Source organism: Necator americanus, chromosome III (assembly GCF_031761385.1).
Source record: "Necator americanus strain Aroian chromosome III, whole genome shotgun sequence".
Taxonomy (NCBI): domain Eukaryota; kingdom Metazoa; phylum Nematoda; class Chromadorea; order Rhabditida; family Ancylostomatidae; genus Necator; species Necator americanus.
Window position 1 is genome coordinate 1,068,979 of NC_087373.1, and position 19,485 is coordinate 1,088,463.

Genomic DNA, 19,485 nt, shown 5'->3' on the forward strand with positions numbered 1-19,485 from the left:
AGATCCTTGTGCAAATATTGGGTATCGTTATATCGAAGAGTTCCATCTGATGTATTGTTCGATATGGAAGTAAGCGTCGTATAAAGTACTTGTTGTAATTCAAGAAAAATTCAAGTTTTTGTGCGAACCTTCGCATTCATTTCAATGAGTTGAAAGAAATTACCCGGTAACCTGGGTTTGAACGTTTTGCGTTGAATTTGTTGCTTCTTGTTTGCTGACGAATGGAACAAAAATTTTGCGGCTGAGATCGCCGTCCTCTGACACACGCAAACTCCGTCCTCGCCCCGGTACATTCTGAAAACGTTATGGATCTAAGGATAGCATTTGAGTAGAACAAGTAATTTGTTAGTTCATATAGAAAATAATAATAATAAGGGGCGGGTGTGGTGTAACGGTTAGAGGTCCCGCTTCCTGCACGATCGATCGGAGGTTCGAATCCGCCCTAGTGCTCACCAAGCCCTTCATCCCTCCGGGGTCGATAAATTGGTACCACACTTTTCTGGGGTAAAACATGACTTGACTGCTGCCACCGAAGTCTTGTATAGGCAGATACACGTTCGTAAACCCAAACGATTCTAATTGAGGAACGTGGGGCATTGACTGCAGACCCTTTATCCTTTAACTTTATAGAAAATAAACAGTTACAGATGTAAAGTAAATGGCTTTTTTAATGTAGACGTGACACATAGAGAGAGTATATGGGTAAAATTTAATACTGAGTCAGTGTAAGGATGGTTCTGAAACGTATTTCAAAATTATCTTTTCAGTGCTTCGATTTGAAAGATTTTTCTTCTATAGGATACGAATGGTTCGCCCCATATTAAAAAAAAATGCACTACACGCTGTTAAGCTCAGCTTTTCCGGGAACTTGAAATTCGACAGCGTAGTTTCACTTCAATGAACTTACGGAAATGTTCCGTGCGATAATTTAATCATGAACAGTCCGCTGCTCCTGATCCATCTGTTTTCTGGATTCTTGTTTCACGTCCTTGCTGTGATACCTATTTCAATTGCGCTTTCTATTTACGGTGTTTCTATAAACTCAACCAAGGATACTTATAAAGTAGAAGGTGAGGTGAAATGTACCAGTGGATGTAGATTTTGGCAGATGGTTGCATAAAGCCACCTTCTTCTTTCTTCCTCCTGGATTACTGTTCTAGTCTTTCGTTGTTTTTCGAATGTTGCATTTTTCCCAACTTATTTCAGGAGATACCACGACGACGGTTTACCTGGCAGAAGTTTTTTGGGCGCATTTTTTCGAATGAAATGCTTCGGTAGTATCAAACGCTTACTGTGTTTTTTCACAAGTCGCTTATCTCGCCCTCCCCTCATGGCCTACCTCATGGCCTCTACCTTATGGCTCTCCCAACTCCCAGTTAAGTCATTGCAGTAAATTACGTGTAAAAATTCTTTTAGAGGCTTGACGGTGGAACTAGTGTACACGTTGTTTTGCTCCAAAATATCGAAGGATTTAGTTACTGTATTGTTACTCTAACTTTACTGAACCAGTAGTGTACAAAGCTAGAATGTATCAGCTGATAGATTATCTGTGTGAGATCATCAGTCAGGTCCAATAGACATGAATTCCTGATGTTCAATGTTTTTTTTTCCAATACTGCATCCTCCTCCAAGATCTAATCGTTTCTGAATTTTTCTACTAGGTTCTAGTAGACTGTTGATTGTTAAATGCGGTAACAGGAAGGTTGAAACGGAAATCGACGCGGTGGCCAATTTCTTGCAGGTTCATGTAGGTCTATGGTTGAATAGTCAGAACCTGCCCACTATTAGATTAATGTGTACGCTTGAATTGAAGGTATCACTCCACGAATCTGAGGTGGTACTGATTTCAGGTGGAGTATTCGTATACGGGGTAGTAGATTATAAAGAAAGGGGTGATTCCGTCCATTTCTTCCTAATTGCCGTAAGAAACGGGCCGGAAGATGCGGCTTCGAGCGTTCCATCGCCCCATTTTCTAAAAGGAGTCCGATTGGAGCTCGCCAGCCCTGTGCGGCGCCGTATCTTCCGGGCCGTTTTTTACGGCAATTAGGAAGAAATGGACGGAATCACCCCCTCTCAATAATCTACTATCCCGTATACGAATTTTTCACCTGAGATCCGTACCACCTCAGACTCGTGGGGTGATGCCTATAATAATCGGAGGTGACGTATGCGGATCAAACATAGGTGCCGCAATTGTATCACCAGTTTTGAATGTGAGATTGGTTATCGTATACTAGAACAAGGATCCTGTTATCTTCGTGTCGTAGATAGCGCTCCTTGTGTACCGTCGTGATCAACTGATCTACACCCGCGAGCCACTTGAAGAACGACCACAACTCCCGCGATCGAACATGAGCGTGGATGGATTCGATCAGTGCGATCATTTCTCAGAAATTGTCATACATCTATTCATTTTTTAGTTCATCCCTTTCTTGTTGTATCCATGTTCTTAGTCATCCTTTCGCTTGTTCATCTGCTCGTTCTACTTATTTAGCTATTTGTTATTCATTCATTCATTCATTCACTAGCTCGTCCTTCCACTCACTGTTCCCTTCACGTTCATTCATCTGTTCGTTTAATCGATTATGCCTTTTTTTCCGTTCATTCAGTAATTGTTGATCCCCATACTCGCTAGTCTTCTCTACCCTCATTCAGTTATCATTCGTTTGCTCATTCCGTTCAGTCCGCTCGTTCCTTTTCAGTCAGTTCCTCTTCAATTCATTCTTTCATTCTTATTACCACAGCATTTACTCTAAATTTACTGATTAACTATTAATTTATTAAGTTAAGTAAGTTCCAAGTTCGACCTTCTTTGAATCTTGGCATCGTAGATCAGCATTAATTTATTTATTCATCTAATCGGAGCGCTCAACTCGTCCTGCCATAGTGTGGCGGATTGTGTGTAGACTTTCGCTCGCGATATTTGTACTTGTTTGTGCTGCCATGGGAAAACCAATTCTTGTGTCTCATGCGTCCGTACAAATTGAGAACGCTAGTATTCTCCTCCGAGGTGATTATGCTCATATAAAGCTGACTAAGCGGTGTGTAAGCGATGTAGCCCTCGACAATCCAAAACTTTCCAATGGATGGCTTAAAGGCATCAACCCACGAATCTGAGGTGATGCAGATCCCAGGTGGAGTATTCTTATAAGGGATAGTAGATTATGGAGAAGAGGATGATTCCGTCCATTTCTTCCTAATTCCCGTAAAAAATGGCCCGGAAGATGCGTCGCTGCACAAGGCTGGCGCGCTCCAGTCGAACTCCTTGTAGAAAATAGTGCGCCAGAACGCCCGAAGCCGTATCTTTCGGGCCCTTTTCTGCGGCAATTAGGGAGAAATGGACGGGATCGCCCCCCCTCCATAATCTACTATCCCGTATACGAATACTCCACCTGAAATCCGCACCACCTCAGATTCGTGGAGTGATGCCTTTAAGTTGCAAAGTGTCAATGAACAGCTTCAGTTAGTAGGACTAAAAACATGGAATACGATAAAGTTCTATCTCCTATCTATTAGTTTGAAGGTGAGAAACTTACGAACTCATCGAACATCGACGGATAAATAGTGGACTTCTTCCGTCACTTGATTGATGGATGTTTCGTGGGGTTCATTGCTTTCTCAGCACTTAGGGTTAGAAAAACAAAAAGGTAACAACATGGGAGGCGACAACGGTTACCCTGAGTACAGCCACCATAGCACGACGTAGCGCTAGTTTGTCCGTCTGCTACCACGAATTCCCACATACGCTCAAAAATCAGGCACAATCTCAATCTCGGATAACCAAACCAGTATTGAAATCTTGTGTTGGTCGCTGCGCGGTGAGCCGTATCGCGTAGCCTTTTACAGGACCTCCAGTGAAGTGAATTTAAGCTTTTGCAAACATAACTGTATAACTTGTAACTTATATATAATGATCCAACTACACTGATTTTCTACAAATTATTACATTACTTATAGACGGCCGACCGTGGCGGAGTTGGTAAGAGGTTCGGCGGCTACTACACGGTCGAATCCGGCTAGGCTAGGCTCCGGTTAGGCTAACCATGACTTTCATCTCTCTGTAGTTGATAAATTAAGTTGAGGTAATAGACTTCTTCGAGAAGGATAAAAACGTTGACTTGGTACGTAGTCGCCAGTCCCATCAGGTTATTGCAGAAACCAAACACGTGCTCATAAACCTCAAACAGTTTCGAATCGAAGTCCAAGGGGTTGGCGCATTTCAGGCGGATCGATAGGCCAGACACTTCTTTGCACTTTCACCTTGGTCGCTACCGCAAAAACTGCATTGGACGGCAGTATCGGAAATTATTCCGGAAGTCAAAAATCCTGCTAGTGCAGCTACATCAAGATATTAAATATCGGCAGTGCAGACGTGTATGCGAGTCTGATTGCTGTAGTCGGGTCAAAACGACATGAAGGTCAGTGCAGTTACGTAGGTGGCTACGCGCGGAGCGTCGCAGGGTTGTCGGACTGGGACCATCGCGAACTGCAGTAGTGAGTGGTGCTAGTGAGGGTCCCACCTCGATCCTAAGCACTACATTCCACCACCGCATCATTTTAATGAGAATTAAGAACTTCATTCACTGACGAATATTTTCTTTAATATTGAGAATCCGATCATCTTTTGTGTTTATTTCATCGTGTTATTTGCACAATTGCCGTCATTTTCGTTGGATTCTTTCTTCGCCTCGTTCGCTAACACTCCAGGGTCCTTTTTCCACTTTTTTTTTGAATTTCCATTCCCTGCCATAGTGCTATCGTAGTTTCAGCAGCTATTAGTGCTACAATGTTCATATATGTATGTGAATATGTGTTTTTGTTTTTCCAAGACCAACCTATCTTAAAAATCCCTGTGTGTTGGCTTATTCCTAGAATTCATAATAAAATGATAATATGATTTAATATTAAGGAGTTTACGAAAACTATAAATTGTATCTTCCGGCCGCTTCCCGGAAGAAGTCGATGAATGAGCAAATCGCCGGAATTTTGCATGATCCAGAGAGGATCCTATGTAAGTGGACACTATTGCCACTTATCTGAGAAATTCGTGATTAACCAGTTAGTGGCCACGCTCTTTTTCATCTATCAGCCAGTAGCAGCAAACATTCCGTCCGGCATGATCCGGTTAGCTGGCGCAAGTTGCGACAGATGCGCATTAGTCAATATATAAACAAACTACGTGAAGAATGTTGACATAGTCGGCGTCAGTGTCTATACATATTACTGTCACCCAGCTGGCGAAATTAGTTGCCGGAAGTGCGACACCTACTGCTTAGTTTGTTAGAAAAATTGTTTACTGGTAAAAGAAACGGCAACGAATCAAAGATGTTCTGAATCGGTCGACGATGTTTATTTGATGCTTTGCGTTCTTGTCGGTTTGTCATTAAAATTAATTTGTTAATTGAGTTTATTATGTAAGCTACTATTAGCTATTTATTGTTGCGTAAGCTTAACACAGGCAAACCCCCTGACGTGGACGTCCGCGCACACAAAAAAAAACATGTGGACATGTGCCTCCAGCAGCAAGCTCAATGACCGGGAAATTTGCGAAAAAAAATGTCGAGATAAGAAACTGTCGAGTTAGTGGAGCGAAAGTGAGCCTGCTATTTCGAACGATGGGTGGGCAAGGAAGGACCCATATTTTTGCACCCTATTTATTTTAGCACTTTTTTTTCTGAACTATGAGTAATTCAGTATTTTCCCATGAACACTTGGCGGAGCCGTGTTGCGGTTGTGCAATCTTAAGGGGGTTAATTTCCAAGCTTCTGATGACATGATTACAAAAATATTATGGGATGAAATTTTATGGAGCAACGGCAAGAGCTTTAAATGTAAGTTGTGTTGTGTTGATAAAGGTAGTATATACATGCGCACTAAAATGATGTGTGTGTGTGGGCGGGAGGGGGTCAAAACGACATGAAACTTGTAGTTACAAGGTGTAGTTACGTAAGCGACTGCGCTCCAAGCTGCGCGGCGGAGCTAGCGGTTAGGATCGAGGTGGAACCACAAGAGTGTCACTCGGACTGCAGCGATGAGTGACTCCAGCGAGGTCCCTTCTCGATTCCACCCGCACATCCCACCGCACCACTTCGAGCGCAGCCGCTTCATGTCGTTTCGACGCGACTATATCAGCGAATGAGTAGATCGAGAGTTGAATTAGTGGGTGAAGGAGTGAGTGACTAAGTACGACTGAGTACGTAAATAAGCAGATAATGAACATAATCTCAAAACGCTTTGTCTGCTAAAAAAGTACCTTTCGCAGCAGTTGTCTGCAGCTACAGAATCATTTTATTTACACAAGATGAATAAGCTCGCTTAGACAGGCTTACCTATTCTATAAGTATATCCCTGGAGTCTACTAAGTTTTTGCATCATTTTTCTCTCCACTGGTCAAAATCTTTCTGGAATGTCACTGTCTGTGCTCCGATGAATTCCGAACCGAAAGAGAATTGCATCTTAAACTCCACCCACTTTGCGCCGATATAGTTTGCTTATTCGAAGCTCAGAGTAGGAACAAAGGGTGGTAAATCTATCCGTTCTATTCAGCGAAGGATCGCGCCTTTCCCCCCTTTGTTATCTGGAAACGGACGGTCGTCTCTTCATTAGCCTAAGCTGTTGTAGCATTTTTTGTACGGCTACCTGCTGTATTTTCTATATATTTTATTTTCTCTTTAAGAGCTAGATACTGTTTTCACCACGGAAAGAACAAGAAAGATCTAGTTCTTTCCTTAACGGCGGCTCCTATGTATGCAGTAGTGACTGGCAAACGAAGCCAGTCCAGTTTACTGGACTTTTTTGCAGGTTTCGATTTATTTCTGACGTATCGTAAGTAGCTTATTCCAATTTGTGTCGAAGAAATTCCAGGTTTTCTCACCTGCAGCCGAAATTGAGGATATGTAGATTTGAACAATTGCAGTTAAGACAGGATTTGCACCCACATTTTTAAAGTCATCACCCCTCGAATTGAATGAGGTGCAAATTTCAGGTGGAGTATTCTTATAAGGAAGAGTAGATTATGGAGAGGAGGGTGATTCCGTCCATCTCTTCCTAATTCCCGTAAAAAACGGCACGGAAGATGCGGCGCCGCACAAGGCTGGCTCGCTCCAGTCGAGCTCGTTGTAGAAAAAAATGCGCCAGTATGCCTGAAGCCGTATTTTCCGGGCCGTTTTTTAATTAGGAAGAAATGGACGGAATCACTCTCCTCCCCATAATCAACTATGAAGTATACGAATACTTCACCTGAAATCCGTACTACCTCAGATTCGTGGAGTGATGCCTTTAAGTTGTGCAGAGCCAGTCGAATGCACGTAAATAGGAGCACTTACGTAGGAACAGTTGCGTGAAGTTGTATTTCTTTTGCTGTATTTTTGTTGTCCCCCTCGTCATTCTGTAGACCCTCTTGACGTAAACAGCCCCTTACCGCTCTACTCATATTGCCCGAGATTTAAGGTAGACGCGACAAGGATTTTTCTGGGCCATCCACAGGGCTTGATTGAGGGGGAGTCGCGCTGCTCGCAAAGGACAGTTTCCGGAAGCATGACCATTGGATATTCCTGCTTTATGCTCAAGTCTTATAGACAATGTTCATATTACTACGCAATTTTTTGTAAACACTAGTGCAGGGACAGATTGCCATTGTTCTACTACACGTGAAACGTTTTCGGCGTAACCAATGGTCTTTCACACCTCTTTTTTGAGTTACCAGGAGGAATTGAAGAATAGATTACTGAATTAAATTCACATTTAGAAATTCTATCTCGAGAATAAACAATTACAGTATTGTTTTGGAAATTCAAACCTCTAAAGAGTAGTTTTTTTTTTTCAAATGTGTAACCATCAGTTCGCAGTTTGTCACATAGAAGGGTCGGGAGGCCTTGATGGATTTCTCACCAACCATTCAGTGGTTATCCAACTTTCCCCTCCCCTGTTTTCTGAAATTCTTATTAATGTACGTGTCCTGAGTCAGTCGCGTCTTTCCGGAGATCTCGCTACTCTCACAATTTTCCTAAATTCGAGTTACAAATGGACAAAGATATCTTCCAATTCTACCAATTGGTTGCTTCGATGAAAAATCAGCAGGATAGAAAAGAAAAGTTCTGGGTAGAAACTTCGTCTACATCCTATAAAATCAGAAATATTACAAAAACACTGGTTATTGAGTTGATGAGTTTCCGCCACGAAAAGGACTGCATCAGGCACCACTTACAATGAGTTTGCCGACTTTTTTTAAAATTATCCCGACATAAACAGATGTGTTTTTTTTTCTTTTTGGTGCACTATCTGTGTATGCGAATAAATAAATAAAAAATAAATAATTGATGCAACTTTTGTACACCTCAATTATTCATTGTAACAGTGGAAAAAAGAGAGAAGTGAATCACAAGCGACATACAGTTTTATTCTAACACACGACAGAGACATGCGGCCGGCCTAATTTACACCGAAGACAATCATTGTGCCGCAATCCGTAAGACTACTGGCAGCTATTTGTTAGGAATGGCTTGTTATTTACACCATTAGCACTTGTCTGCAGCGCTTCGTCAAAACTACCCGAGCGTAACTGAGAGCGCTGATGCTCACAAATACAGCCCTCCTCCCTCTTGAAAACAACGTACTTTTTTGCCATTGTACTCTCGAATATCGCGTGAGCTAGTAGTGCGGCAAGCGCTAACCGGCAGCAGCTCACTGTCGCACGCTAAAAAGTCGTCACGTGTGGGCGACACACGCGCGAAGTGTGTGTGTGTGTGAGAGCTCGTAGTGGACCACTTAGCTTTTATGTGCATTTTCCGGGTTCGAGAACCGGATGAGTCCGGCCCGCCCACTTTGCGCACGTAGCTGCTTATGTATATAAATGTGTATGCGCCGGCGCTAACGGTAACCTTGATTGGTTTCGAAATCAATGATGAGGCTGAAACCTCAACCAGATGAGTTGAGTATTGAGCTTTCGCCCTCCGTGGTTTTCTTTTGTCATTCGAAATATCTGTGTTATGAGGAGCTTTTCTTTGAACAAACTCCTCGGTCCGTGTAATTTTTCGGCTTTCCTTCATCCAATCGCTTATATAATGTGTTCCATACGTGTTAATTTTTTTAGTTTTAGTTTTTTTAATTTAATAATGTTCCATACGTTTACTGGAAGAAAATCGCTCTGATGCACTGGCCCAATGACCATTTTCAATTTTTATAATCTGTCCTTCGAAGGCAGGCAGACTGATCTTGGCCTTATGGTTGCTTGTTCTCCTTTATTATTAGTCGTTTTGGCTTTTCAGCTATATATGCTCTGCATGATTGTAAATTCACATCACTATACGTCTGCCGTGTCTTCTTCTCTCTCTCCCCCGTGTCCACTACACTTGCTATTTTTGAAACAATTTTTATGTCTACCAAATCGCTAATAAGTCTCCTATGTACTCCATTTGTTTACCTGAATTCACTGAAAATTAGTATCTTGGCATCTTCATCCCTAAACAAGAGTTTTCTCCTTTTTTATCCCGTCACTTATCCACGGTCTCCAGGTGTAATGGTGTAAAAAAGCTCGTACAAATTAGTATGGAAAAACTACGCTCAGAGCTCTTCTCATTCCCCCCGTTTTCTCATTCGCATGTTACCGCAACTTTGCCAAAGTGGGTGTGGATTCCAAAGACAAAGTAATAGATATTAGCAGAATTTTGGTAAATAACGTGCTAAGATTTCCTATCAAACTTGCGTATAGTCGAATCAAAAGGACTTGGAGCTTGAGGGCAGCATACCACGAATCTGAGGTAGTGCGGATTTCAGGTGGAGTATTCGTGCACGGTGTCGTAGATTATGGAGACGGGGGTAGTTCCGCTCATCTCTCTTTCTGTATCACTGCAAACAAACAGCCGCCTCCAGAAAGCTGTTTTGTACGACGCCATCTATTGCAACGCTCCACCCCTTGCGCCGCCTCCGCCCTACGATTCGTCGAAAATCAATTCGGACTGCTCCGATAGGCAGTAAGGGACGCTACGCGTGCACGGGTGGCGTGCTGCAATAGAAGGCATCGTACAAAACAACATTCAAGCCGGCTGCTTGCAGTGATTCCGGGAGAGACGAGCGGAACCACCCCGGTCTCCATAATCTACGACCCCGTGTACGGATACTCCACCTGAAAGCATAAAAACACGGCCTTGAAAAATATAAAACCTAGACCTGGATAAAAACACTACAAATCATTGTAGAGGTCAACGCGCGTTCTTCAGAAAAAACAACGATCCTGATGTGCAGTAGAACGCATTGGCGCATCCCAGGCGGATTGATAGGGGAGGGATTTTGTGTTTTATCATCTTTTAGTTACTTTTTCACCCTATAAGAGTTAAAGAGAAAACGCCCGACTGATTTAGTTATTTACTTCCAGGAAAAAGAACGTTTAACGTTCCACCCTACATGCGTTTTTAACAACAACAACGACAATTGAAATGTGTCTATATAATATTTCGTAACGACGAAAATTTCATGTTGAGTTCATGAAAAACTTTGGCAACATTATAGATATTCTGATGGGCGTGCAATCGCGTTAAAACGATCTGACTGGAGGTACCTGAACACCTTTCAAAGCTAATGGTAAACTATGGAAATAGGAAATTAACAAAATAATCCATAATAACAGAGTGTTACGCTCCAAAATTGACGAGCATTTCAATGTTGTTATTCTCCATGTATACAAATTCAAACTTTGATCAGGTTTATTCGTTGAAAACTATCCTCTTTTGTTTTTTAATTGATTTTCTTGAGCTGTAGCCAAGATTGGTATTGATCGTCTTTATTAAACAACGGCTAACGTTTCGGCGTTATCGCCTTCGTCAGAGCCTGGAAAATTCAAAGCCATTAGTGATTTATCCTCTCAAGCGCCTCATCACCCTACCGAAAGCATCCAAACGGTAGGCAAACTCAAAAAGCAACACATTGGCTAGTACTTACCCAATTAGCTAGACTTGGTAACGCAACAGACCACCACGTACCACAACTACGAGTCACAAGGGTTTTATATGGGCAATTCTCTTTTCCATTCATACGCCTAGGTCCGACATGGTCCGAACATTCTACAGACGCTTCGGAGAGGTTTGCTAACGCTGTTGGTTGATACTGATGTAATTGCGGATATTCACTACCAGCCGCAACCCCTTATAATATCAGCAGATTTTGAATAGCGTAGCGCTTCCTGGCGTCTGATCTCATTTGGTTGACTATCGGTCCCACTCTCTGGCGGTCGGCACTGGCGCGCGTCAGCGCAACAAAGAAATATCTGTTTTGCTCACAAATTAATTGAGTGGATTCACTAGAGAAATATCCTTAACGATTTTCCCTTGGTTAATCTATGCAGATCACTTTGCTTCAGTGTCGTTTTTTTTCTTCTTTTTTTTGCCACTGCTGTTGCATCGAGCACGTCCACTGAGAAAACCATCTCATGTTGCAGGCAAATGCCTGCGCAAGGGAACTGTTCTACGTCGGCAACGCTATGCATGCAATTTCTGACAAATGTTGCAAACATAATGATGGAGAACGCATTGAAAGGTGGTGCGACAACGGTATGTCATAGACAAGTTGTTATGTTTATACTTTCTGCTTCTCTTTCATCATCTAATCTTTCCCTCCAGCTGACTTATTCTGCATTGTTATTATTTGTATTTCGATGTTTCGATTATTTATTATTATTTGTATTTCGATGTTTCGATTATTTATTATTATTTGTATTTCGATGTTAAAGTGCTTCCACGCAAGTGTCGCTGCCTCATCTAGCTTGGACACACAAAAATCAACTGCTTCCCAGACATCTGCGATGAACACGCTACATATCCATATCACTGGAATATGAGCTTGAGCAGAATCTGCACGCACAATCATAGAAACTACTCTTCGTCCTTACAGATATAATGCGAGTGCTAGTTAAAGCTATCTGTAGTCCGTGCTCGCTCTTAAAGGTATGAAATTTGGCTATTTTGAGACCTCTCCACGAATAGATAGAAGCGGATATATATTTCGCGACTGAGTATTATCACACTCAACTTTACTCAGTGAAAAGCTGTCTGGAACAAGCTTGTGTGCTCCCGACTCCACAACGATGCTATTTATTACGGATGATAGAACGTGAGGCAACTCCGCAATAATCGTAGACGTGTTGGTGATTAGCACTGTTCTATTAACCCCAATAATTTGCATCGTTAATGAAATTTTTCAACCGCAGTGGTTTTTCAAACCCGACTTTTTTCACGCTTGTTTTCTTTCACTTTGTCTCTTGTGCTCAGCTGCTAATCTCTCGAACGGCTCTTACATTTCGTGCAGAAAATCGGAATCAACTACAAAATGTCAAATTTTGAGCAGTTATTTTCAAACCTTCGACTTTAGAACAGCGATAAAACACCACAAACATCTCCGCTTGGATTCATGTAATCTTTGTCGCCACGCTGATATTTACATACACCTATGAGCTCCAATCAAATACTTGAAGGAGAGGATGTGGACAAGCGGTAGCAAGACCAGGAGCCGTAGTAAACCGCGAAACTAGTTCAGCTGTCCGGACGGATAGTAAACCGAGCCACTAATGCTGATCTTAAGCCTTAAAGGCATCACCCCACGAATCTGAGGTGATGCGGATTTCAGGTGGAGTATTCGTATACGGGATAGTAGATTATGGAGTGGGGGTGATTCCGTCCGTTTCTTAATAATTGCCGTAAAAAACGGCCCGGAAGATACGGCTTCGAGCGTCCCGGCGCTGCATCTTCCGGACCGTTTTTAACGCCATTTAGCAAGAAATGGACGGAATTACCCCCCTCTCCTTAATCTACGATCCCGTATACGAATACCCCCCCCCGAAATTCGTACCACCCCAGGTTCGTGGGGCGATGCATTTATGGCTGCAGAGAAGTCTGGAAGCAAAACAAACATCGAATAAAAATAAAAGAAAAGAATAAGAAAACTACTAGCAAAGACTTCGTAGTCCTATTAATGCACTATTCTACGAAAACAATACTGGAGATTTATAAAGAGCAAAAAGAAAAGAGATCCGAAGAGTCTTCCGCCTATCATTATCGCAATTACCTGTTACTTGTCTGTTACTGCACAAGCTGCTATTTTAGTCCTTTCTCACTGTGTAGTTCTGATACATGTAATTCGTCCTTTTGTTTCCATCAGCTCTCTTCCAAATAAAAATGATGCCGTTGTGATATCTCCTCAAATGTCACGTTCTAATACAGTAACTGGACTGGCTGCACGCAACCAAGTCAGGGAGGAGGGCCCATGTCGCAGCGGTGCATGCAATGTCACAAATGAATGTAGCAGACCTTTTATGAAGAAATTGCTACTCATGTTCACATCCTACACTTGTTTTGCTATTCCTAGGTGTCAATTAGTCTTAATTCGTTATGAATGTGCTATGTATAGAGGTTTCTATACAAATACGGATGGGCATGCAAGCATCCATGTTTGGGGCGTGCCGTCGTGTTGAAAGATGACACCTTTTGGAAATTCGGACACTGCATACGTTGCTCACGAATTCGAACTTAGCAAGCTACAGAACACACTGGACTTTCCTCTATACGGTCCAAATCTCGACTGGCTTGGACAGGAGCTGATGCGCTGCTGAGAAGGTCGTGGTGTTGCGTCATCATCTGCGTTCGCGCACGCTTGCGCATCATACTACAGAAACTTGGAAGGCTTTCATTTTATTTGGTCAAGATTTTACATTTCTATCTTGTTCCGTTGCTTTCTTGTGGCCGGTCAAAAGTGCACCATCACCTTAATGAGACCACTTATATTGCAAAATGTGAAAACATTCGAGAAAACGTGCAAATGAGTGTTCATGCTCAAACCGTTCCAGGAGCCGATGTATTCGACTGAACCAGCAGTCGTCCAAATGCACTCACCGATGTCGTCATGGCCAAGTTCAGCAGCGTTGCCCAACAAATTCAGCTCCTATTCTGAAGTTGGCAGCAATGTAAAAGGGCTGAATTCACCCACCTTACATCCAGGTACTGGCTAATCCTGAAATGAAGCAGGTTTTTTTATCGTTGCGAATTTGTTCAGGATCCTACGAACCCTATTTGGCACCTAATACGTATCGCCTATATACAATGCGTTTCTGCCCGTATGCTCAACGAATGGTTATCTATGTAGCAAAGAAGAATCTACCGTGAGTCTTGCAAACACCAAGAATAGGAAGCTAAAACAAATTTGTAGCTGAAAAAATTCGGCTTTACGGTTCCCTATGAAGAAGTAAGGTTTACAAGTTTTTACATTTTTCTAAAATTCAGCCATTTTCAGTGCATAATTATATCAGGACGTTCAGTAATCACCCAATTTTCAAATAGACCTAAATAAACAGCTTTTGAAGTTCTTTGTCGGGTCAAAACGACCTTAAGCTCGAAGCAGTCGAGTGAGTGACTGCGTTCGAAGCGATCCGGTGGAGGTGGCGGTTGTCATCGAGCTGGCACCACTGCTGGCTATACTCAAATTGCAGCGATGAATGCTGCTAGCGGGGGTAACTTCTGAATTCAAGCACTGCGCCCAAAATACGCCTTGAGGGTAACCGCTTTTACAACTGCATCCAAAATCACATCGTTTTGATCCGACTACAGCGAGTCTCCTAACTGTCGACAATTATTGATCGATCCCCAGTTGCAGGATCGAGATTGTCAATGTAAATCCTGACAAGGGGCCTAGTTGGTACTTGGCGAAGTCACCTCTTGGCAGCGTTCCAGCCCTAGAGATTAATGGAAATGTGAGTTAGAAATAATTGCTGCTGAACATCTTTTTTTTTTACTATTTTATTTTCTTTACTATTAACTCCATCTGTTTTTAGTTTATTTGCAAACCAGTCACGTACATTTTGTGCTGATCGTGTTTTGACAGTACAGGGCGCTGCGCATTCGGTAGAAGCGCGCGCTGGCCCAGTCCGGGCGATATGACGGTGGCGCCGAAAAGCTGCCTGGAGCTCCATTTTGTTTTTGAAAGTTCTCTTCCTTTGTTTCGCAGGATTGCGCATGATTACGACTACGTAGTCATAGCAAAATCCTTTTTCGTTAATTTTATAATTTGTTCTGCTGCTAGTTGTCCTCTAAGATTTTAGTTTGTAGGGATCGGATTTTACTACTTACTACATCAGAGTCGTATTCGTAACAAAATACTTATTCATGCAGAACCACACGAGAAAACAAAATGTCGCAGAATTCCAACATGTGAAATCATAAGGATATGACGAGTTTCGATAGAACCACGACTACGAAAATATCGTGCTCATAATCATGTACAACTAAACGAAAATCGGGCCGGAATCAAATCAAACAAAAGATAAAGCGCATAAAAGATGATTTTAATGTGACTTTATAATTCTAGCAACGCACAATCACACGCACATTTACACGACTGCACACACGTGCACAAAAAAAGAAGTAGGAGGGGCTTGCGCACTCGATTGATCGTTATGTCGGTCAATCGTCCGGACTGGACCAGTACACTCCTTCACCGAGGATGTCGTAAACGTACATCACAGCACGTTCGACGCTGCGTGCGCTTTCAACAACCACTGCCGCTCAGCTACTTTCGTTTTTACCAGTTTCGGGCATTTTGAATCTCCAAAGTTTGCAGGTAATTTGGGAGTCCAAAGTACTGGCTGAGTATTTGGATGAGATGTTCCCGTCTACTTCAGTGCTTCCAAAGGATCCATTCGAGAAGGCGCAGCAGAAGGTTTTGACCGAGCGACTCTCTTCGGTGAGATTTGTTACCTCCATCTCATTTTAAGCTTCAGATTCTCATAGAATTCAACGTGCGATCGCGCTGTCCCATCTTCCGTCCGACTCCGTATTAGATTACCTTGAGGTTGCCGCACCATCCCTCAACTCCCGCCTCAGCAAGGTCCTTGGGATCCTGCCTATATTGCACTACTAAAATAATGGCAGATGAATTATCCTTATTACAGCAATGCTACGATGCGATTACATGGGTACACAACGACAAATACTACATACGAGTGATATCACTGGAAGTACAATATGTTTACAACGATCAAAGGATTGATTAACTGGTTATAAGGAAGCACGGTGTTCGGCTGAAGGCCGCCCTCGTACATGGTAGGGTGGTCCGGCTCTCGTTGCTTCGCGTGCGGCTGATCAACACCGACATCATTTCGAATTACCTGAATTTGCGCGAAAATTGATTCAAATTCAAATTCAAACGCAGATCCAAGTTTAGGCACAGGAAGTACAAAAAGCATGCAAAAGATGTACGAAATAGAGCCTAAATTCCGTCTGCACAGTCCCGACCCCTAAAAATTGGGCAGTCGTGAGAACGCTACAGTAGGATGAGGCAACGGTGATACTTCCGCCATCGCTCCGAATGAGAGTCGTGCGCAAAGAAGACATGAAGACATGGTTTTTTTTTTTTGAAGAACCTGTCCAATTAATTGGGAGTCGATGACTATAGGGTGTCTTCTGCTGCAGTTGGATTTATCTTTTCTTGCTTTTTGCTCTTTAAAATTATGAAGGATAAAATTACTGGCATATCAATGCAATTGGAATGCGCCAACGCGTTTTACTGGAATTCGTAATCGTTGAGGTTTTGGAACGCCTGTTGGTCTATACAACGACTTGCGTGGGCCAGTCGATGATCAACTCAGTGTTTTTATCCTCCCAGACAAGTTTGGTACCAATTTATCGAACCCGGAGGAATGAAGGGCTTGGTTTGCACCGGAGCATTCTCGTCACATCAACCAATCTCTAGCTCTATGTTCGTACAGAGACGGCCGTACCTGAAATTGTGCAGTAATCTGGTGCAACGTAAAAAGATTATTCCACACAAACATTGTATTAATAAACGAATACTTTCAGCTGATGAACGTCCTCTTCGACTTATTCAGCTCAAAAACACCTGCAGCACAACGAAAAACTGATGGCGCTCTTCACTCAGCACTCCGCGGGGCGGAAGCGTTGTTGACGGAGAGCTTTTATGGAGGTAAAAATGAAAAAATAAAACGATGCCATTAGGAGTTTTACTTACAACATCAGTTCCATCACAAACACCATGCAGGTAATCAGGAACTTTTCTAGGTCGGCAGCCAGGTTTCCCCGACTACATGCTATGGCCATTTCTGGAACGGCTCGAACTAATAACTTTGAATCCATACACTCAATTCAGGCGAGAGTTTTAAAGGTGTAAATGAATGCTACGCGTTCGACTTCAACTCAGACTTCGTTGGAGGTTTAGAATGTCTAGAATTAAATGAAGAGTCAAAGAAAGAGAAACAAAGAAAGTCTGCTGTAAGATCAGGCCCTAGAGCATAACATAAATCAACCAGCAACTGCTGCACTTCGAACACCAACCGGATATACATCGCCGTTTGAAGTGAGCTGGAGTAACTTCCTGTTCAATTTCGCAATAAATGACACAATGACAACATCACATAAAAAATAATAGATCACGTCTGATATCGTTTCAGCATCCTCGAGATGCTCCTTCACCGATCTCGAGTACGCTGACCTTGTTGTTATATTCAAGGAATGTAGAGCAAAGCTTCAACATGTTGTCATCGTTGAATCTAAGCTAGCTGCACCCAATATATTGCGGCTGTTAAATGTGAGCAGATGTGGGTCTCCTCGAGACTTTCAACGGGAGTCAGGGTAAACGGTAACGTAACCAATCGATCGAACTTGTGAACGTGACTTTTAATGTGGCCTGTACAATGAAGAACATTAGCGGCTACGAGAGTGATATACAGCAAGGATGTGCTAAGACCTGTCCGGCATTTAACATCTCGACTAAGTGTTCGTCCTCGATTTTCGTCGTCCATTAAATAAAGCTGCGAGTCTACCTATCCCCTACTCGTCTTGTCACGATGTAGGAATCAGAGACTTGTGCAGTGTATGGTACATCGTGTATGGTATAGCATGGTGATGACAATGATCAACTACACGGAAAAAAAGCCGCTTGGACGGCACTTTGTCTATTTTTGGGCTTGTGTATGCCATAGAGATCTCTAAACGGAAGTCCATTTGGTTTTCCAGGGGTTGACACGTGGAAAGCATCAGCATCTTGCATCGCCTTTTGAAGTAAACACAGGAAATCATCTTCGATTCTTCATTATTATGGGGAGATTCATCATTATTATTATGAAATTTCGCATAAGGAGAGAATTTCACATTTTGGAGACCGCCCTGTTCAACTTGTTTTTAGGAGTTTTTGGGTTTAAGTTGGAAAAAATCCTGGTTCTAGGCGAAGACAGATATTCTGGACTAAGGGCTGAAGAAACAGGGAAACCAGTACAACAAATGAGAATACCTGAGAACACTCGTCTTCGATATATAGTTGGGGCGATATATCATGCTTCCCAGGATTTGAAATAGCGACGAATGGAGTGATTCTGCGCTAGCTCTTCTTGAAAATCGAGGTAGTTAGGCAGCTGTGCTCAACGAGACATCTCGGCGAAGATGAGGTGATAATATTACTCAAGAGATTAAAGCATATGAGTGAAGTTGTAGGATCACTTCTCTACTATATAATCCCTTTGATTGTTCGTTTTGGGCAATGAATTCTGAGGCTTCTCGCCGTACAACTCCTGGGAGGCGTCATTGGATGACAAGGTGAATAAGCAAAGTAGTCAGAGAACATTTATTAAATCATCGATAGGTGTCATGAAGGGAGAAACCGTTGCAGGAAACTAGACGCTAAGCAGGCTATAGCGGATGGAAAATTGAGAGTTGGATAGGTAGCTGAAAAAGCCGAGGAAAACTAACGAAGAGAATTGTACCTTCCTAATAAAAGCTAATTAAAAAATAACATTAAGTTTCAGATACTTCCCTGGTCTACACTACCCCAAAATGGGCGCATACATCGCACGAATGCAAAGCCAACCTGAGGTAATATGAGAGTTGACCACTTTACGGCTACTTTGAAGGATCATTCATCAAAACCGTATAGTTTAGATTCGATTTGCTATGCGGCCATTGTCACATCATAAAGCTTATGTGGACAGTTTCAATAGTGGAAACCCAAACTACGACTATGGTATTTACACAGGACGATAGGAAGATCATCAACTTTCGCAGATATCTGTATATACGTAATTTCTACGACTGTTTCTTTATTAATTTCCCTCGCATCAAATACCCGGTTCTTTTCATATAACGTCTTTAAGTGCACACCAAAGTGACTGACTTGACTTCTGCAGGAATTGTCATCAGCATCGATCAATAGTCGTAGGATATCATTATTTCATTCTGTAGAAGAACTTTGTCTTTCCGTATATATATATATATATATATATATATATATATATATATATATATATATATATATATGTTTAATGTATAGCCGCCATCGAAATTCCCACCTCCACCACCTACATATACACACTGTCGAATGTGATTTCTTAAAGGCATTACTCCACAAATCTGGGGTGGTGCTGGCTGCAGGTGGGTTATGGTTATACGGGCTCGTAGATAATGGGAAGGGGTGATTGCATTCATTTCTACCTGATTGCCG

General features: G+C 42.4%; 1 protein-coding gene across 2 annotated transcripts; it reads left to right on the plus strand.

The window, feature by feature from the left end:
- Positions 1-63: 63 nt before the first annotated feature.
- Positions 64-19,028, plus strand: RB195_008253 (uncharacterized protein; the record flags this gene model as incomplete). 2 transcript variants are annotated; one of them, XM_064194666.1, is made up of 11 exons in its annotated part: positions 64-78; positions 2,268-2,374; positions 11,432-11,543; positions 13,832-13,982; positions 14,038-14,143; positions 14,635-14,731; positions 15,598-15,720; positions 16,836-16,959; positions 17,055-17,142; positions 18,794-18,860; positions 18,927-19,028. In XM_064194666.1, 11 exons carry the CDS (start codon positions 64-66, stop codon positions 19,026-19,028), a joined length of 1,092 nt encoding a protein of 363 aa, XP_064045811.1. The 2 variants fall into 2 exon arrangements, with proteins under 2 accessions (XP_064045811.1, XP_064045812.1); XM_064194667.1 differs by lacking the exons at positions 64-78; positions 2,268-2,374 and having other exon boundaries at positions 11,436-11,543.
- Positions 19,029-19,485: the final 457 nt, after the last annotated feature.